The sequence below is a fragment of the Mycteria americana genome, chromosome 12 (genome assembly GCF_035582795.1).
Source record: "Mycteria americana isolate JAX WOST 10 ecotype Jacksonville Zoo and Gardens chromosome 12, USCA_MyAme_1.0, whole genome shotgun sequence".
In the NCBI taxonomy this organism is placed as follows: Eukaryota; Metazoa; Chordata; class Aves; order Ciconiiformes; family Ciconiidae; genus Mycteria; species Mycteria americana.
In genome coordinates this window covers 679188-700218 of record NC_134376.1, presented here as the reverse complement: position 1 = coordinate 700218, position 21031 = coordinate 679188, and the positions used below count along the sequence as shown (strand labels likewise).

At 55.3% G+C, this 21031-nt stretch overlaps 1 protein-coding gene across 1 annotated transcript in view; it reads left to right on the top strand.

The window, feature by feature from the left end:
- The window catches only part of HS3ST4 (heparan sulfate-glucosamine 3-sulfotransferase 4), a 65169-nt gene extending 49649 nt beyond the window's left edge, over positions 1–15520 (top strand). Inside the window, exon 2 of the mRNA XM_075514964.1 lies at positions 14884–15520. Coding sequence (XP_075371079.1) covers positions 14884–15520 — 637 coding nt within the window. The remainder of the gene's footprint in view (positions 1–14883) is intronic.
- Positions 15521–21031: the final 5511 nt, after the last annotated feature.

Below are 21031 nucleotides of genomic sequence, written 5' to 3'. Positions count from 1 at the left end.
CTCTATCTGTGTTAATGCCCAAACTGTCACTGCTCGGGGAGAGGATCCTGCGTGGATGGGGCTCTGCCCCAGCCCAGAACAGCTTCCTGGGTATTTTCAGAGGCGGCTTTCTCCCCACTGCCATTTATTTTGGTACTTTGTTCCTGCAATGCTGGCTGTTATTATGCTGCTGTCAATTACAGATGGCATCTCTGATTCTGATTGCACTTTGCTTACAATTAAGCATCCTATAGAAAAATGGAAATGCTGGGTCATTAACATAAAGTAATAATAAGGTAAACCATTCAATTATGGAGGAAAAAACATTTTGAATAATAAGGATATTGTATGCCTAAAAGACATTCAGATGCCAGCGTGTTACCATTTTTGCATACATAATAAATGAACTTAAACCCCAAAATAATCGACAGAAGCAAATAATAAATAGCTGTACCCTCAGCAAAGCCTGGCTGGCATCGCTCCCTCCTGGGGCAGAAGGGCAGCTCTTGGATGGGAACAGAGGAGTCTGGGATCTGGGCAGTCCTTGGCAGTCGCTTTGGGGGATGCCTCGGCCACCGTGGGCTCATCCGATGCTGCGACCAAGATGGTGCTGTGTCACCTCGCCGTGCCTCGAGGGTGCCCTGGGGACTTGGGAACTGATGCCGCCAGCTTGTCTCTGGTGCTAAGCGGATAGATCAGGAGCTTCAGGGAAGAGGCAGTAAGGGGGGGACGGGGCAGTGGTGTTCCTTGCTGCCCGGTAATGGTGAGGGAGGGCAGCGGGGCTCTGCCTGGGGCATGTGCTGGGCTGCAGGGGCTGGATGCAAATACTGCCCTGCTGTAGATGAAAAAGTGGGATATTGTTTTTTGGCCCCACTGTAGATTAAAAAGTGGGGTACTGTGTTTTGGACAACTGAGAGGTTAACGCAATCAGGAAGATCTGGCCACCCAGCACCTACGTGGAGGGATTGGGGACTGGCTTTGCTACCTCCAGCATCTGCTCTCTCCCGGCAGGAGCCTGTCCTCCTCGGCTCCGTCCTCCTCCCCGCCTGCCCCTGCGTTCAGCTGCTCTGCCGGCGGCACCGGCGGGCCTGCGCTGACCTGTGCCGTCTACAACTAGAAATCAAACAAGTGATTGCACAGCTTTGAAGACACCGAAGGGCTGTGCTCCTGGTCGCCCGCCTCTGACCGGCCAGGAGCTCCTATGGCAGCGCTTACTGGCGGTTTTGTGTCAGACCTTTCTGTGCCGGTGAGTTGAGTCCTTCTCCTTTCCCCTTGCTGCCAGCAGCGCAAGAGCTCGGCAGCGGGATGCGTACAGTTACTCTTGTTATTCAACCTGTTCTGCAGATATCACTCCTCTGTTGTCCCTCCGTAACAATTCCCAGCCTTTTAGCTGTTGATGGCTCGCCTATTACTCTGGCACTGTTAGGATAACATCCAGATACATCTGAAGAGTGGAATTTATTTACTGCTTTTCCCTGAAAAGCTTTTAGCATGATACAGCAGCAGTGCTTTCACTTAGGCAGCCGTTACTGTCAGGGGTTTTTTCCTGGTAGAAGTAAATTTTCCAGAAGATGAAAAAGGACTCCTCACGATGTATAGCTCCATACTACTACCTTTTAATAATCTATTTTCATGATATCTCCTCTCAGGAAAGGCCTATCTTTGGGAAACAGGAATGGTTTGAACTGCCCAGTTGAGTCAAGTCAGTATTTAAAGTGAACTGGACGGTGTGTATAGCTCTCTTCCTCAGCTGTATGTTTTCCATATCAAACTGGCTCTTCCAGGAACCATAGCCTGCAATATCAATGGCACGTATTACTAACAGTCTTGAAGCTTCCACAGATACTGCTTAGCAATCAGCAAGGCAAAGCTGGATGGAAACACGTCTGCACGGTGCCTGCGCAGTCCCGCACAGACGCCTGCCAGCCGTGTTCAGGGCAGGAGGACGCGGAGGCTGCGCTGGGGCTCGTCCTGCCGCGCGTCCCAGGGGAGCTCCCGCCTCGGGAGCAGCCTTCCCAAGCGAGCGGGCAGGGAAGGTCTGCAACGGCCTGCTGCCGACAAGGTGCACTGGATCTAGTGTTTCGGAGAGGATTTGCTGTCCTTCAAGCGTAGGCCAACAAGTGTGTCAGCATTTTACGTAGTTCATGCCCGCTTTATCTGCAGGTGTGCTGGGGACTGGCATGTGGGCAGGCACGGCTGGGGTCCTGCAGCTTGCCCGAGGCTGACAAGCGGACTGGGACAGCCGGGGATGCCTGTGCATGCCTGTGCGTGCCTCGGCGTAGCTGGCCTCTCGCTGCTGCTCGGGGGCCAGTGTGCAGGGGGACGGCGGGGGGAGCCCCGTGCCCAGCCCCAAGTGCTGACCCACGGTGGGGGCTGCTCCTGCCCGAGCAGGGGCTGCAGCCGGCTTTCCAGGGCAATCCGGTAGCGGCAGCTCTGCAGCGCACGGTGGGTTTGGCCGGTCTGAGTCTGACAGTAGGGCTGACTGCTTGTGTCGGGGATTTTCCCCCGGCAGGTTTTCGTCCCACTGCAGCTGTACTGGTCCTCTCCAAGCAGGTGTAGGGAGGGTGCTCCACCCTGCTGCCCTTCTGCTCTCCTGCTGCCTGCAGTCAGCCCTGTGCTGAGCATCAGCACACGCATCCCCGCAGCCCGGATGCGCAGGTGACACCCTCGGCTTGACCGTACCTTCTGAGTGGGTGGGGAGCAGGATTGAGGAGAAACAGGAGCACCCCCGTTCTTTGGAGGACCCACACTTTGCTGAGCAAGCTACCCGTGACTGAGACACGGGTATTGGGACACCCCAAGCTTTTCATAGCTAGTTTGTATTTATTTGCTCATTAAGTAGCTGCTCTTTCCCCCTTGGGGTTTGCCCTCCAAACTGTCCTGAACCCCTTCTGCAAGACCAAGCCTCCCTCAAGCGTGGAGCTCGCTGTGGTTACGCACAGTCCTCAGGGTGGGCATGCTGCTTTCTCAGCCCTAGGACTTGCACCAGGTCTCGTCCCTTCCTCCTATGACAGTGGAAAACGAATGAGCTCGCACTCAAGGGACTTGTACCTTATGTTGAAGGGAAACCTGGACTGGGAACAGACTGCCTTGACTTGAACATCCTCGGTCAAAGGAGGCAGGACTCGCTCTTCCTCTGTCAGTGAGTCCCTGTTCCAGCACGTGTGTGAGAGGCTGGAACTCGCACCAGTTCTGCTTTGCTATAACTGTGATTAATACGGTAATTAAATCTGGTAGACAACACTGAGATATTCCCAGTGAATAGCATCGTAGCGCTTCTCTAGAGAATGGTAGCGAGGCTTAGTCAAAACAATTTTGACTGCAGTGGGGTAGAAACATGCATTTCCAGCCTTTTTCATAACCTGTTTCATGGCTGAGTGCTGACCAACAGTAAATATTACACTAAAATTGGAGAGATCGGGCCAAATTTATCCCTGGTAAAATGATGTCACACTGAACACACATCTCATCCACAGGACCGAGATTGCTTTGCACAGTTGAAGCCAAGTGGTGCTGAGGGCCGTGTTTGTGAGCCACCGAGATGGCTCGGCACATCTGCGCCGGCACGCGCGCTTCCAGCCGCACCAGGAGCTTGCAGAGCTCTGGAGACTGCTCCTGGGTGAGCTGCTGGGCCAGACCAGGCAGCTGGGAGCCAGCGCACCCCTGCGCGTTCGCCGTGGCTGCCGGTGAGGAAGGCGGTGGTTAAGGCCACAGCCCATTAGGAAGGCAGAGAAATTGTAGCAGCACTGTCTAATCTGAGACCGTCCAATTTGTGTGCGAGCTGTGCAGTCAGATGGGCGAGGGATTTCGGCACAAGGCAACAGCCGTATCCCAGAGGAGATCCACTTGAGGAAGGAACAGAAGAAAGCAAGATTTAGCATTAAGATCGTAATTTCAGATTGCATTGTGAGAGCATCAACAATCTATATACATGAGAGTCTTTGGGGAACACAATGCTGTAATAGCTATCCGAGCCAGCCTGAACAGCAAGGGTTATTTTTAATTGCAACTGAATGGATCTAACCTTGTGATGTCTGTTCACAAAGCATTGCTGGATTAATACAGCTTCCATAGTTGCTTCTGCTAAAAGACTTTAATGGATCAGCTTAGTTCTCTGCTCCACGATTATAGCATTCTTACCCACCTATCATGCATGAGCCAGATGGTCCCAGCGAAATCAGAGCATATTTATATTTTTGTCTGCTACTCAGCCAGCTGCCCACTGATTTTGTTGCGTAGCGGTAGGAGGAGAGGAGCCTTCCTGGGTGAAGTTCACCCACCTCTTTCCCTAGCCCTGGTACCTCCCCCACCTCTTCAAAGGCATCAGAGGAACCAGGGAAGGGTTCTCTCCCCAGGGCTGCCTGGGAGGCTTGCCCGGCCGGCCGTGCCGTGGAGGGCAGCCACGCTCCCACGGCAGCAGCGCGGCACTGTCTCCTGGCATGGATTCAGCCGCTTCCCAGTGCGCAGGGGGATGTTTTCAGTTCTATCGGCGATGAGAGCCATTAAGAAGGTACAAGTACTAAAGAGATCCTGAGCGATGCCTATAAAACCTCTGAATCCCTGACAGAATCAATAGCGGGCTCTCAGGAGTAACTTCTTATCCAGGCCAACTTAAGCACATGCCAATGAGCCGTTAAAGATTTTGCATTTTGTGGAGACACAGAATCCCTTTCATTGTGATTGTTGGACTCTAGACTGGGCGAGATGATGAAAAATCACATTAGAAATAGACTGTACTCCAAAGGCATTTTCCTCAGCGTCTGGGAGAGCGGCTCGAATGGTGCTCGCGGGCGGCGTCCTTCCTCCATGCGCTTGCCCAGCCAGCGCCGGCAGTGCCCTGCAGCCCGGGCTGCCTGCAGCTTTGCTGGAGGGGAGCCCTGTCCCCCGGGCTTTGCTGCCATGAGATGCACAGACCCCTCTGGCCACGTCTGCGAGGAAAGCAGCGGCGGAGGAGCAGGAGAGGGAAGGAGGGAGCAAGGGAGCCGTGCCCCGCGAAATGGAGGTCCTGGGGCTGGCACCTGGGATGCAGCTGGGCCTCTGCGCTGTCCTGAGCGGTTTCCTCAGCCCGGGAGCAGGAGCTCCGGTGGCCCGGGCAGGCAGCTGCCCGCTGGGGCTGCCCGGCAGCCTCCGGCCAGGCTCAGGCCCGGTGCCCCGCTGCGCACCCTTGCCTCCTCTCGGATGGCTTTGCTATTGACACAATTTCCAATTTGGCATTTTGGTTACCGTAGCAACTCGGCGCTGCCATTCTCCGATCGGATCAGCCCGCAGTTAGTCAACACGGCGTTAGCACCTGCGTTGGTATGGCAACACAGGACCGGTCTCCATCCCGGCCGAGGCTGCCGCGGGAGGGATGGCTCCAGGCGGCCCCGGAAGGGAGCGTGCGGCCGCAGAGGGGGCCGCTGGCCCTGCTGCGGGGCAGCGAGACGCTCCCACCCCTGCTGCTCCTCACCCCTCTGGCTGCAGCGGAGCGGGGGCTGCCCCTGCTCCGGCTGTCGTGTCCTGGGCTCCTGAGGCCTGCACGGCCCAGGGGACCTTGGCAGGGACGTGGCAGGAAAGGTGGCTGGCACAGAGCAAGGAAGTGTCTTTGCAGTCTCAAACTGCCCCTCACGAGTGTTTTGCATGGACACCGAATGGCTTTGCAAATTTGGGACAACGGAAAGCTGCTTGTCTTGGAGAGGGAAACCAGCGGTCCCAGGCAGCCCTTAATTTCGGGTGTTAAGTCCTGCAAGAGCAGAGCTCAAGTGCCAGAGAAGGACGGTTCACCCCTTTCTCCCACAGCCGGCAGCGGCACACCAGCTTCCAAACCGTGGAACTGTTTCAGTGAGTCTCCTGGGGGAGATTTGTTTTGCTTTAGCCCCAGTCTGAACTGGCACCCGCTTTTCTGGAAGTGCTTTACAATTTGCATTTAATGTTTTTTAACAGACATGTGCAAGCCATGTGAATTAGAGCAGTATGAATCTATTAGGCAGCAACAGATGCAAGTCTTGTGTCTCTTATTAGAAGGGATTGGATCCTGAGGTTTAGTGATGTGCAAAGGATTGGACTTTGGAGAGATTAAAATTATTTTCAGCGTTAAGCACAATATTTCTAAGCTAATGCACTCAGTCTTGAATATAGATTCACAGACCAAAAAGATTATAAAACATTAAACCTATGTAAATTCAGCTGTAAATTTATGTTTGAACAAATTCAACAAGAGATTTGACTTGGGGGCTTACAGCAAATAGGTTCTGCTTTTCATGCGTATTGCAGTCTTCAGTTGCAATGCCGTTCTCCCCTTGAAAGTCCCACGCCTGCTGAATTACTGGCAGGTCACAGTTGACAGCTCAAGCAATTATACCGGAATGTGTTAATAATAAAAAGGAAAATGACTTCATGTTTGTCTTTTCAGAAGACAAAAGCAGATGTTTGCTCCACTCTGAGGAGCAGCAGAGATGAGCTCCATGGGCAGGTGACACTGTTGCGGCACCCGGCCGTCGCCTCTTTCGGATAGCAGTTGTGCAAATCCGTGTCCTCCTCTCGGTTCTCCAAGCCCTGGGAGTTACTGTGAACTTCTTTCTCTTGTTGAGAACACGAAAATACGGTTAACAAAGACTCCTTTTGAGTGGGATTGCAGGAAACCTGCAACATCGTGAACAAGCTGCCTACACAGAGATAAATGACAGCTGTGACTGAAGGAATAAACAAGATAATCTGGATTTAAATAAACCACAAGGGGATTTTGGCAACATGCAAATTCACAAATTTATAAAATGTATCCTTTGAAAATAAAGAGCTTGTCTGAAGCCAGCAGTTAAGAACAATTACTACAGCACATTTTCCCAATGAGGGCTTAGAGCTGGCCTTTGCCACAAATCAGAGGGGACCGGGAGCCAGATGTCCTGCCCATCGCCTCGCAGCGGCTGGGGGGAGGTTTTGTGTTCAGAGCAAAAACCTCAAAGAGGCGATGGCAGCGCGTCCCCCGTCTGACTGGGGAGCGGCGGGGGTGCCGGGGGGGCAGGCAGAGCAGCCTGGCCCTCCTCAGCCTCCACGCCACGGCACCGGGAATGAGTAGGACGGGAGAGAAATATCAAAAGCCCAAGCAAGCACCCGGTAACACGTATTTGATGATCTGCTGTGAGGACCAGGTAATTCCTGGATCCAAGCCCAGGAATGGCAATAAAAGTTTCATTGTGACATTGCACAGCGCAGGGATGCTGCTACCAACAAGCGTGAAGAAATGATGCCCATCCCCGTAACCGAGTCGAGGAGTCATTAATGCTGTATGGCGGCGGAGCTCCTTCCGGGGGAAGTGGCTTGCTTGCCCCTCTTTCTCAGGTGGGTAGCGATGCAGGCAGAGGAGGGGCGGGAGGTGAGCAGAGACCAGTGGCAGAGCCAAGAGGACACGTCCCGTTCCAGCACTTCATCTCCTGGGCTGCTCTGCAGGGGTGGTCAGCAGCACGGCAGTGCCTCTTCGTCAACCAGCCCGGCACTGAAAGGGAAACAAACGCCGCAAGAAAAGCCAAAGCGTGTCCACGAGGCTAGGCAGTCCTCTCCAGGAGCAAAGCCCCGGCCCAGCATGGCAAAGGGCTCTGCAGCAGCCACTGGAGGAGAGCGATCCGGAGCATCGCGTCCTGCCCGAGCGCGCAGAGCTGGTTAGCATTCTGTCGGCACGCGCGCAATTAGGGCAGAGCACGTGGCAGCAGCTCTGTGAAGGTTAACTGCTCTGAGGAGTATTCCTGCCGTGCCAGAGGCTCGGCTGCTCCAGGTTTTAACACCCTTGTTATTCTTAGCGACAGGAGCCGGCGGTGCCATGTATCGTTCTCTGCTGCGTGCTTGGCAGCAGCTCTTGCGTGCAGCAGGACGTCAGCAGGACGCGCTGGCTTGTGGGGCTGACGGGCCCGAGCCTCCCTCGCAGCTGCCTCTGCACTGGGGGAGCTCAGCGAGGCGGTCCGTATGCCTGCCCAGGAAAGGCAGCACCTAAAAAGTAAGTCTGAAACAAGGCAGAGTTTGGGAAAAAACATTTCTGCATGTGCCCTGCAGTAGTTCTGGTGCTCTGCAGGGCCAGGGCTGTCTTGAGGACACACTGCGGCTCCCAGTGTTATCCTAAAACTGTACAGCAAAAGCTGAATCTGCTTTTCCTCCTCTTTTCCTTGATCGCTACTTCCCTGCTGTCTCTCCTCAGTGCCAACCTATCTGTCCATTTGTCTTTATTGCGCATGGAGTTAAACGGAGTCTTTAAATGTGGCAACACTTTCAGATTATTAGTTCTGCAATTTCTTGGCTCCTGTTTATTGTGATAACATCATCTGAAGGGGCCATTGCAATTAATAGTTTGTTTGTGCTTCTTTTATAAACCCCTGGTGTGTTTGTTTTATACTTGAACATCAGCCTGTACAACTTGCATCCAGAGCATTGTCTGAAGCATCCCCACCACAGAGAAAAGGCTTGGAGGCTTGGGGGTTTCTTTGCAACAGCTTATTGAAACCATAATTTAAAGTAAAAGCTAAGTAAGTATAATATTAAAGGCAAGGCAATCATCTTGCCCTGACCCTAGAGCAGAGCGGACCAAAATCCTTGTTTACAAAACTGTCCGTGAAGGGGCTGTTGCCACGGCACGGCAGCGCCTGGCAGGAGAGGGAACCCCGCTCCTGGCCGTTACCCAGCCCTGCCAGCGGCGGGATGGGCAGGAGCGGCAGCGTGGGTGACGGCGAGCAGCAGTACTTCCTCTGAAGTCTGATTAGTTTTCATCTCTTTAAGCATCGTCGTCTAAAAACCCACCATCACAGACACAATCCACAATGCAAAGCAAACGAAGGCTTGTGCAAGCACCGGGTCCTTGGGAACCCGCCCAAATGTCCCAGGGGCAGCTCGCAGTGCCGGGGAGATGCTGGCGGGGAGCGGGAGCAAATGCAGCACAAATGCAGTTGCAGCCTCCGCTCTGAGTGCCCAGCCAGAGCATCGGCACAAGGGGCAGGGGCCCAGCCAGCCCCCATCTGCTCTGAGCTTTTAGTTGAGAGTCCACAGGCACTTCTTTGCAGAACAGCATCTTGTCAGCTAGGAGAGAGACCAGGTACAAAGTCGTATCACAAAAAACCCAATGAGCTAGTGGCTGCGGCTAGACCAATTCACAGCGCAGCCGAGGTGCTTAGCAGCAGTGAGTGGTGCTCACTAACCCCGGGAGCTCCCCCGGGCCGCCGGGCCCCTCTGCTCCCGCAGCTCTTTGCTGCAGAGCAGATGTGCTGGTGGAGGCCGCGCTCCGGGTGGCCCGGGCAGGCCAGGGCAGGTCTGCCTGTGCGGTGCAGAGGGTCAGAGCAGACGACAGCAATGGTCCCCTCGAGCCCTATTGTCTGGGAGTCCATCGCTCGTAGTCCAGCAGAGCTTTTAGCATCTCATAATTGCCACATTTTGACATTTGACAGCCTGCTGCATGCTGCCAGGGTGTCTGACTCAGAGGAGCATACCAGCCAATTCTGCCTATGCCGGTCCCTCCTTCTGCTCAGACAATTGCATAGGAAAACAGCTTATCCTGTCTGAGACAGCACAAACAAGTGTGAGGTGCTGCTGCGTGGGTATCAGGTTAACGGAACACCGCGGGGTAATGGTGTTTTGTGCTCGCCTGGCAGTCCAGCACCATTTGCAAGGCAGAAGGACTTTTACACGCTGCTCATTCTCCTGTTATCCAGGCCACCGCTGCCTCAGCTGATGCCCTCTTCACTCAAAAATCAGAGCTGGGTCTTCCCGTTCCCCGTAGTGCCACATGCCATGGGTTCACTGCAGTCCTCTTGGTCCACTTTGACCCTCTTGTCCCAAAGTGCTGAGCCGAGCTCCCAGCAGCAGGAGCTGACCCCCAGGTCAGCGTCCCCAGAGCTTCACCCCCGTTATCAGCTCAGGATCAAACATGCCCCTGGCCTGGAAGGGATGCTTTGGGAGAACCTGCCGTGAACTGAGACCTTCAGTATTCCTGTGGAGAGCTGGCAAAGGGAGCATTGGAGCTGGTTCAGCCCTTTCCAGCTTTACCATGGTGTAAAATGAAGGTTGGGATAAAGGGAGAAGGCAGAGACCTCCGTTCTCCCATCCTTGCAGAGCAGGACAGCAGTGAATACGGAGCCCGCCCACACGAAGGAGAAACACTGCCCGAGCACTGACGGATGAGTCCAGGGACCCTGTTGCTGCTTGGTGTCTTTCAGCACAGAATTTAGCAAGACACAGGAGGGACTGGACACCTCTGTGCATGTTAACCATCTCTAGAGTTGCCACTAACTACAGAGATTGGGAAGCAACATTAAAACTTTCTGCTTCAGGACTTTATTAAATCTTCTGTGACAGGAAGCAGGAGGAAAGGAGCATGGGCAGAGTAGCCCCATAGCTGGTGGAGAGATTCTCGGTCCTTCCGCAGGGGTTCCCATTACTGACCGGTGTCAAAGACAGGCGACCCGGCAGGAAAACTGCCAAACACCACCCGGGCTGCGGTACCTCTGCCCCGGGAGCTGGCAGCTCCGCTACGCTGGAGGTGCTCTGGGTGTTAGCACAGGACAGCAAGCAGCAGGGCAAAACGTGGTCTGCAGCTAGCTTGTGATAGGATCCGTTAAAAAGGAAATGCTTCCAAATTACTATCTATAACTGATGATAACTATTTTGTGGAGCAAGGAACAGAAGAGTAACACATTGATTTTGGTAATTAATGGTTCAATAGAAACCTGTTCTGGGCAAAGTCACTGGATTGGAAGCGCCTTTATTCCCTGGTCTCAATTCTTTGCCTCACTCCTCCGTGTGTTCTCCGAGGCCGATCACGCAGCCCCAAGGACAGCCACAGGCGCTGGCTCCTGCAGCTTGGCTGCCGCTTCTCCTCGCAGGCTCCCACTCTTCTTCTGGAAGCTCTTCGGGGCAGGGATTGTGGCTCAGTCTGTGTGCAGTGCTCATCCCGACAGGGCTGGAAACTGCCTCCAGCCACTGCCAAAGCGGTTTCCAGTGCCAGATGCTGCCCCAAGGGCTGGAGCCTGGACCCTGGTGAGATCGCTGTAGCACCACACCTGAGTCACGCTCGCTGGAGGAGCAGGTTGCACCGTGCAGACGACTGCAATGGCTAAACCGCAGCCAGCATAGCCAGGAGTGGCATTGCCTCCTGGCATCTGGGCGGATGACGGATGATGCAGCAGCAGGAGGGAGACGGCAACGCTGCGAGCGCTCTGCCAGGCTGGGGCTAGATCGGACGTGGCGGGGAGAACCACAGCCAGCATTATCACTGTGCTGCTCCAGCCTCTGCAGGCAAGCGAGTGAGTGCAGCAAGGGTGGTGGCGGCGGGGAGCGAGTGTTCAGAGCAAACGCCTGATCCGAAGGGAGATCCTGGTAGCAGGGAAACGCAGTCATTGTTCAGAGGTCCTTGCTGGCCTGCTCTTCAGTGCCGTTTCTCTAAACAGCTTTTACAAGATAGTTTAGCTTGCCGCGAGATGGTTTTTACAAGGTAGTTTAGTCGGCTGCTGGCGCGGGCTCAGGGCCGGGTCCCACCAGCGAGTCGCACCTGCGAGGCTGGGCCCGGGGTGTCTGGTGCTGCTGTGGGGAACAAACGCCCCGTGACTGTGGCCCTCGTCCTTGCTGGAGGTGGATCGCTCCCCCTCCTCCACCACCGGCAGGTAGCACCCGGGCTGTGAGAGCGGCCGCACAGAGCCGTGCTGCCTGTGGCAGCCCCCCGCAGCCGCCAGCCCTCCTCTCAGTTCAGCCCCCCAGCTCTCCTCCTTCCTTTCACCGCTCTGTCACATCAAGACTGAGACCTAATTTCCGTGCAGAAATGTTAGCATTTCAGTTCCAAGTTAGTTAGGCAATATTTAAAAAAAAAAAAAATCAAACGGGAAATTTTGCACAGCCGCGCTTGTATTTTGTGGGCAGCACAGAAAGCACTGGTGCACTGCAAGCTCGCTGCGCATGCAAAGGCAGCGCCCGCCAAGGCCAGTGAGCGGGACTCTGCAGCGGGGACATTTCTGCAGTGGGACACATCCTGAAATTGAGGGTTATCTTTGGCCAGTCGCTCTCAGAGACGTGCTGCTGAGTGAATGCAATTTCCATGGGAATACAAACACCGGTCAGAATCACGCAGAGAGAGAAGTTGGGTGAGCCCTGGTGCAGCTCCGGGAATTTGGCGGGACGCCCTTGCAGGGTCAGTCGCCAGCCACTGCTCCCTGCAGCCGGTGGTGCCTGTGCCCAGCTGGCCGCTGCCCTGGCCGGGGTGGCAAGCTGGAGCGTGGGTGCTGCGTGGCGCTGGGGAGCGGAAGCCCCGCTCCAGCCGTCAGCGATGCTCTCTCTCCTATCCACCATGCGCTTTGGAGAGCAGCAGGGAGCACTTCTGCTCCAGGCCTCCACGCGGCAAGTGCTGCCTGCCCACGTGCTCAACCTCCCGGTCTCATTTTCTGTGCACTTTCCTCGCACCGCTCCCTTACACGACCTCACGCTCGGCTGAAGGGCACCCTATTTGTACAGCAGTGGGCACCTGAGGACTCAATCCCTGATCACGCTGTGGGCCTTGCTGTGATGTGGATAGCCGTAAAAGATGCTTCCTTCCTACGAGGCTGTTAAACCTGGGTGCTGGATCCCCTCCCAGGAAAGCCGGTCTGTAACTGCAGCATCTGCAGTCCCCAAGTGCACTTAATTTCTTCAGGCTTTTCTTAAGATAAAATACCTCAAGATGCATCATTCCGACTAATCCTCGCTCCTTGCACATCGCCGCTACTCGGACGGCTGATGCAAGGCAGGGTCAAAGCACCGAAGTGCTCTGGGCAGCAGGCGGGACTGCAAACACCCTGCCGTGTCGGGACGGCAGCTCTGGTGGGCACGATGCTGGAGGGACGAGCTCACTGGCAGGGCATGGCCACCGGCGTGCTGGCCCTGAAACGGGTAAGCTGGAGTCCTGCAGCCCTGCTCCCCTACAAACCCCATTGCCAGGACTCAGCCAGAGATTTTTCAACAGGAAAGATGCTGACTGCAGGAGAGGGGAAGCCACAGGACCCCGCCGGCCTCTTCATCCAAAAATGCTGAAGGCACGAGCAGCCCTGTGGCAGCACCAAACCCACCTTCGCTCTTGCCTTGACAGGAGCCCCGGCACCTCCTCCAGCAGCACCTTGGCAAAACAAGCCCCATTGGATGGATTACACCGGCAATAAACACACAAACTACGGGGAGGTTTAAAGCAAGCCAGTGCATTTAGCAGTCACAAATACGAGGCAACACTGACAGGCAAATCTAGCTGGGCCTTGCCTGACAGCCACTTCTGCTTGCAGACTTCAGCTGTGTAATTCCTGAAATGGCTGTTTCCTGGGGCTCGGCGGTTTGACGTCAGCATCGCTGCGGTCGCCAGTGCCCAAGGTGCTCTTACAGAGCCATTCCCAGCCTATTTACATTGTTTCCTCACCATATGTTTGTACTAAAAATAGTTGCAATGTGAAGGGACGATCCTGCAAGACCCTGAGCATCGCCGTCCTCCGTGTCTGCTGCGGGAGACTTGGCCAGTGCCACAGGTCCCCCCGGGAGCAGGGACACCGCTCCTCCTCCTGCCTGCAGGCAGCAGCACAGTCAGGTGCCGCATGGTCGGGGCACATTAGCCAACAACAGGTTAAACAAACTACGCTTTGTGTGGGTGTGCCTAGGCACGAGTATTTGAAAGGCTTAAGATAAAAATATTGTTAAAACACACTTAAAAAGCAGTCAATACCCTGCCTGGAAAACCTTTGAACGGGCACGCTGTGGGCAGGGAAAGCCTTGCGCGGGAGCGCTCTGGCAGGCACGGCTCGCGGCCTCCTGCGTTGTCTCACCTCGCCCGCTCCGAGCAGAGGGCGCTGGGAAGGGCGGCAGGGCTGGCGGTGCTCCCTCCGCGCTGCACGCGTCGGCGCCTGCACGGGCCGCGGCCGGCGGGTGAGGCAGGGCGTTTCACGGCTTTCGGGATCCAGCCAGTTTCCCACCCGGGCATCTCTATTGCGGACGACATAGCGGGTGCCGGAGCGGGGCCCGGCGGGGCGGGGGGCACGGCAGCAGGGCTGGGACTGCCCACGGCCACGGCGCGGGCAGAGGCGGGAGCTGTGTAGTGCTCGTGGCACTGCCCTTCAGCCCCTCCAGCACCCGGCGGCTGAGGAGGTGTGAAGAGGCTGTAATGCTCTTGCAGGGGACATCATTTAGTACCTTCTGGCTTGCTATGATAATCTTTAACTGGGGGCAGCTGGGACAAGCATTTACCTCTTCATTTTCTTAGATATAAATGCTATCTCGCTGCAGTTTCATTTTACAATATGGTAATACGCTATCCAGGAAAGTCTTGCTACATGCTAATTTATCCAGTAGGCAAATTCCTTTTGGCTAATAAAAGTGCTTGCACAGGAAGCTCAAAACCCAGCAGCAATTAATTATTGACAGAGCATGTGAATTAGAGATAAAAGAAAAGTCATTCTTTCTCACACACAAGATAGTAAATAAATTTAATTATTGTACTAGAAGCAAGGGATCTTATTCTGTATTAAGTTTTATTAGCTGAGACATTTAAAAGCATGTCATCATAACAAAAAGGTCTTGTGTAATCCTAACTGCACCACTCTGGTACAAGGCTCTGAAGTGAATAGGCTTAATTGAGCAAATGGAAGCAGATGGCTTGCTGAACAGACAGGTATTGTACAGGTTTATTGTCAATTAACTTTTGTCTACATATGCCTACGGCGAATTGATGTATAACGTGTTACCAAGGCTGATTTAACACTTCAGGTGCCCACCATGTCCGGGGTGCGAGAAGAAACAAAGCCGGAAGTGCTTTGGTCCCCAGGGCCCGCAGGCGTGGCAGCATCCCTCTTCCTGAGCGTCCCGCCAACATCTGCACGGGGCAGGAGGGACACCAAGGTGTCTGCCCGTGCCTGGCCCCTTGCTAACCACCCCTCCTCTGCTTCTGTGCAGGAACGTGATGCCCAAGACGCTGGACGGCCAGATCACCATGGAGAAGACCCCCAGCTACTTCGTGACCAACGAGGCCCCCAGGCGCATTCACTGCATGGCCAAGGACACGAAGCTGATCGTGGTGGTGAGGAACCCGGTCACCCGGGCCATCTCGGACTACACGCAGACGCTCTCCAAGAAGCCGGAGATCCCCACCTTCGAGGTGCTGGCCTTCAAGAACCGGACCCTGGGGCTGATCGACGCCTCCTGGAGCGCGATCCGCATCGGGATCTATGCCCTGCACTTGGAGAACTGGCTCCAGTACTTCCCCCTCTCCCAAATCCTTTTTGTTAGTGGCGAGAGGCTCATCACTGACCCGGCCGGGGAAATGGCCAAGGTCCAGGACTTCTTAGGCCTCAAGAGGATTGTGACAGAGAAACATTTTTATTTTAATAAAACCAAGGGGTTCCCCTGTCTAAAGAAGCCAGAGGACAGCAGTGCTCCCCGGTGCTTGGGCAAGTCCAAGGGTCGAACTCACCCCAAAATAGACCCAGACGTCATCCACAGACTGCGGAAGTTTTACAAACCCTTCAATGTCATGTTTTACCAAATGACGGGCCAAGATTTCCAGTGGGAGCAGGAAGAAAGTGATAAGTAGAACCATGAAATCAGGAAAAAAGCTCTTTTCTTTTGAGATGCAAATTATCGTTAGAGACCCAAAACTCACTCGGGGCTAGAGGCTCAGCCTTGCGAGCGCAAGACTCTTGCGCTGTCAGGGTTGCAGCCAAAGCCGCCCTGCGTTTCCGGCTCTGAAACCCCAGTGGCACGTCACCTCGGTTGCACATGGGCTCTCCCCCGTGGCGCTGAGGGATCGGGGGCGGGTGGGAGGAGGAGGAGGTGGAGGGAGCGGGGCTTCTTGGGGTGATGGGATGCTTTGTGTTGACATTTCGCTGCTGGTGTCCCCCTCACAGCCAGGCAGGCAGGACCAGCACCTCCTGCCACAGCTAGCTGAGCAGGAAGGTGGCTCACAAAACCCAGAAGCACTGGGACAAACCCATAGATTTGATTTCTCCTGCCCGGCTTTTAGTTTTGCCCAAACAGCAGCATCAGATCTGGTAAATTCAGGACACGTGCATTCACATGCACACTGGTATTTGTGTGTGGAAGGAATAAAGCCAGTTATGCTGCAAAGGAACTATGTACAGAAACTTCATTTGCACCAGACATTTCAATTACCTGTTGCACTAAAACTAGTATTTACCAAGTGCCACAAACCCCTGGGCCCAATTCTCCTCCGACAGATGGGTATAACGCCACTGCTGGAAGAGAGCCATTCCTGCTTTGCTGGGATGCTCAGTGAGATCAGAACTGCGGCCCCCCCGGACCCCCCGCTCCTCCTGGAAGCCGCACTGAAGACCGTTCCCAGGCACCCACGTGGCGCGAGCCGGGGTCTCACCGCCCGGCCCGGCTGCCCAGGCGCGGTGCGGAGCCACGTGTGCCCGTGCAGCACCTCCCGGCAAGGCCGTGCTGTGCCCTGCTGTGTGGTTTGCAGCCAGGCGTTCCTGGTGGGAACCGAGGGGGTGACCGCAGGGCAGAGGTGTGGGGGACAGCCCCAGCCTAGCGTCGGGGCAGGGCTGACCGTCGGGGCCTCTGGCACTGCCCTTCATTTGCACCTTGAAAACGAGATCCCTGCTGCCTGCTCTTGACGGCTGGGTTTGCAAAATGGGGAAGCAGCCTTCATCTTTACTTCAGAATTACAAAAAAGCAATTAATTCCCAGGGTGAGCACTGCTCTGTGCAAAAAAATGTGTGCTTGCTAGTGGAAATGGCCAAGTCAACCAAATCTGGAAATCCTGGTAGAAACTGTAGAATAAACCCATATCCCAGCTGGATCCTCCAGCAATGTGATGAGAGCTGCACGCTGGAACCAGTGGCGAGCAGGACAGCAGCACTTTGACGCAGCTGCACTGTTTCTATCTCCATTACTGAGAGAAAAACGGTAAGAGAGGGAACAAAAGGAAAAATGCAGAGCTACCGTTGCTGAAATGTTCCCTTCACATGGGTGATTTCTAAGAGCATTCAAATATTGCTGGCCGCTGTCTTTGTTTTAATGAGTGGTAAGGATGCCTCCTGCGTGGAGCGGAGCTGCGTGAGCGTCCCCCGTCCCCTTTCGGGAGCCGGGTCCCTGGCTGTTGGAAAGCAGCGGAGATGCAGCGTGGAATCGCTGGGGGAGGACCAAGACTCAGTTTTGATTAAGGTGGCAAGAAATCCCTACTGATCCAGCTAAGCAAACGAAATCGCTGTTACATGGGGTAACAAGCTGAACCTGCTTTGGGTTTCATGGCCTGTCCTGTGGTTCGTTACACCATGAAGTGGTGCTGGTGCCTTGGATTGGATGAAAAAAGAGCTGAAGCCATTTGGAAAATTTACACTGTGGGCCATGCTGGAGGAGCACCACAAGGTCCCTGCTAACGTCATGTCAGTCCCTATTAGCCTGATTAGATTTAAAAACAGCTCCTGACGTAACACAGTTTTTCACAGACCCACAAATCCCAAAATTATTACATGACAATTGGAAGTATGTACCAGGAATAATTTTACAGTGTTTCCCACGTTATTAAAATGTCAGATCAGCTCCTAAGTGAAAACTGTTGTTACACAATTTGGTGCAAGCTGCTCGATGGATTCAGCTGGAGGATGAGGCCCAGCCCAGCTCCTCACCGAAGGGACATGCAGAATTTTTTCCCTGTTCCCAGCACGCGGCAGCCCCAACGTCTCGGCGGGCTGGCCCTGACGGTGCTGAGCGGAGCCTGCCAGTGGAGCCGGCGGGACCAGCGGCCTCGGCCGCCTGCCAGAGGGGCTTGGCTGCGGGGGGACGTGTTCCCAGCTCATGGCGTCACCGGGACCTGGCAGGTTGGTGGCTGTGTGTGACCGCGGTTGTTAACGGCCGTCAGCGTGGCACCGTGCATCGCCTCCACGGCCAAAGCTTGGACTCTCTCAGCCCCCACCCACAGCTGAACCAGGAGCAGTTTTTCTCCGAGCAAGGTCTCCTTGAGCTTGAAAGAGCCCCTGAGAAGCCCCATCCCCAGCCAGCAGGTCTCCTGCACGCCCCAGCCTTGGTCTGGCCTGGTCCAAGCACTGCCCCGTGTCTCCCTGGGCAGCCCAGGCCAGCTTCTCCCAGGAAGAGCCTCTGGTCCCCGACTGCCATCAAGCACCGTCCCTCTTCTCATCATGCCCACCGCCGGAGGGACAGGAGGTCTGAAAACACGTCTTTGTCTGAGAATTACGAGCCAATGAAGCACCCCATTAGGGAAGTCACGGCGTGCGGCCGGGCCGGGCAGAAGCGTACGTCCTGCACTGGGACGAAGCACGGTCGTGCCTGGGGCTCAGTCCTGCAGCTGGAAGAAGGCCCTGGAGCAGGGCTCCCCGAGGAGGGCTCCCGGAGCAGGGCTCCCCGAGCAGGGCTCCCCGAGGAGGGGTTCCCAAGCAGGTGTCCCTGAGCAGGGCTCCCTGAGCAGGGCTCCCTGAGGAGGGCTCCCCAAGGAGGGCTCCCCGAGCCGGGCACAGCTGGGCCCGGCCCCCCAGGAGGGGCCGCCCGATGGTTTACAGAAGCGGGGTGGCCACAGGGAGTGCTGGGCCTGCCCTGCCTCGCCCGCCTGCCCCGGCTCTCGCTCCCATTCTTTCTGCCATATATTCAGAGTTTTATTTTTTATATCAGCTGCAATCTCCAGCTCGGGAGGAGAGGCGGCCCGCTCCTCCGCCCCGAGCGGCTGCCCCGCGGACGCCAACCACCGCAGCACGGCGGGACCGGACCCCCGCCGCCCTGCGCGCCGCCGCGGTGCCACCGGCCCCTTCCAGCGCCGGCAGAGAGGCGGCCGCGCCAGCCACCGTGGGGTGGGCCGGGGGCACAGGCGGCACGGGGGTCTCTGGGACGGTTATTCTGTTTTCTGTTTTTCTGAAATGCACCCCGTGTCTGCTGTGCTAATGCAGGGGCTTGACAGGGGAATTATTTTCTATCTGGCCAGAGAGTGGCCTGCCAAACGAGAGGGTGTCAGGTTAATAACACTTTTTTTTTTAACCTATTCAAATGTCAGCATTAGAATACACAGGAAATTGAATTTTATATTTGATTTCAATTAGAAAAGCATAAATTATATTTAATTTTATACACAGACCGAGTGATTCATTGTTCTGGAAAAGCTGGTACTTTATGGTTCAGAGACTGGAAATGGAGAGTTAGTCTTTTCCGAAACCAAACTGCTGTGCTGTCGCCTCCTCCCAAACGCGTCTCTGTCTGTCGGTGTCACTCTGTACCTGAACAATATGAAAATCCTGAACTGAACACTTGAACCACAGCACTAAACAATAAAACATTGTAGCAGCCGCATCTCTCTGCTCCGTTTCTCCCAGGCCCCCCAGCAGCACCAGCACCCTGCGCGCAGCGGGCCCTCGGCGGGCGCCGGCCGTGACCCACCATCAGCCCCTCCGCCCCGAGCGGCCGCCCCGACCCGCGCCGCGGGACACGGCCCCACCGGTGCCAAGAGGGCCGGGGAAGGCGCGTGCCGCAGCTGGGACCGGGACCAGGACCAGGACCAGGACCAGGACCAGACCAGGGCCACCCGGGCCAGCGCCCGACCTGCAGGGTCCCAGGCATGGGGGGTTTCAGCCCTTTGAGCAGCGTCCCCAGAGACGGCCTGCATGGGATTAGGTCAGGGACCCAGGGAGAGCACAACCTCTGCTTTCCTCTGCGGACAGGGGCCGGCCGCCGCCCCCCCAGACCCAGTGCTGGGGACAGCGGGATTGTCCTTGTGGTGGGGGACAGCAGGCTTGTCCTGCAGCGGGGGACAGCTTTGCTCACTGGCCTCGCGGCTCGGGGTGCATCACCCAAGGTCACAAAGAACAAATCCCAGAGCGATGCCTGGGACGTTTCACTTGCTGCTTATTAAGGATAAATCAGTGGATAATAAAAGGAGAGAGAGGGCTGGCTGCCAGGCAAAGAAATTAGGGGGAAATTTTTTTTTTCTTTTTTTGTCTGCACGATTTCCTGCTAGTTTGAAAAAAGCTATTTCACAGCACGGCCCTATTGTGTCATCTGATAAAAACCACTGAAAAACTTTTATCAACAAAATTAGGAAGTAGTGAACTATAAAATTGCTAATTATTTTCTAGTAAATTTACTTTTAAATAACTTTAGACACCAATTACAGGCACCATTAAGCACCATTAACACTGGGTATATTTACCAAACAAGGATGGAATACTTATTATTCAAATCAAGATCATTTTGGTGTAGATTTTGCTGTTTGGAAAGCAGTCCCCTCTTACCACATGTTTAAAAAGTCATCAGAAGATCAATTACACCTCAAACATAGTCAGATTCCTAATACTTGAATTGTGGCGTGCTATAATGCAACCCCTGAAGCAAGCACCTGTGTGAGCAGGGACCGTAATCCCGAGGAGCTGCCCTGGCAGTGCCGGCACCTGGGCACGGGGCCAGGGCCGACGTGCTCCCCTCTTGCAAGCCCCGAGAAAGCGAGCCCCACATTCAGCTGCTCCAGCTGCCTCTTGCAATGCCTCCTTCCCCTGCTTCATGCAGGGCTTCACCACCCTTTGCACACCGCTTCACGTTGGGCCAGCGAGCACCGCTCCTCCCGGCAATCTGCTGCCATTTTGTCTCTCCAGCGCCGTAGCCAGGCGCCTTTCGCTTCCTCCAGGGATTTGCTGCCCAGGAGACCCGCGCAGCCCTGCAAAGCGCTTGCCTGCTCCCTCCGCCTTTGGGAGCGCGTGCTGCAAAGAGTGCTGCAAACGCAGTGCTGCCGACAAACGCAGTGCTGCCCACAAACGCAGTGCTGCGGGCTGTCCTGGTGCTGGCATCACGACACCCCCGGCCCTGGCGCCGGACGCGCTCCGCGCTGGGCTGAACGGCGGCGCACGCCTCTTAATTGGACGTTGCCAGGCGGCTGTCAGAAAGCTGGCTGCAAAGCTGTTACCTGCTCCCACTTTCCCGCTGTTATCTTTGACATCCTCATTATTTATTAACTGCCCCGTACCCAACAGGCTGCCACCGGTGCGGAGATGCTCTTACTATGCAGGTTCGATATTCCGCCTGCCTTCCAAGGTCACATCCTCCAGGATGTCTTGCGAACCAGATTGAAGAGGTACCAGCAAAG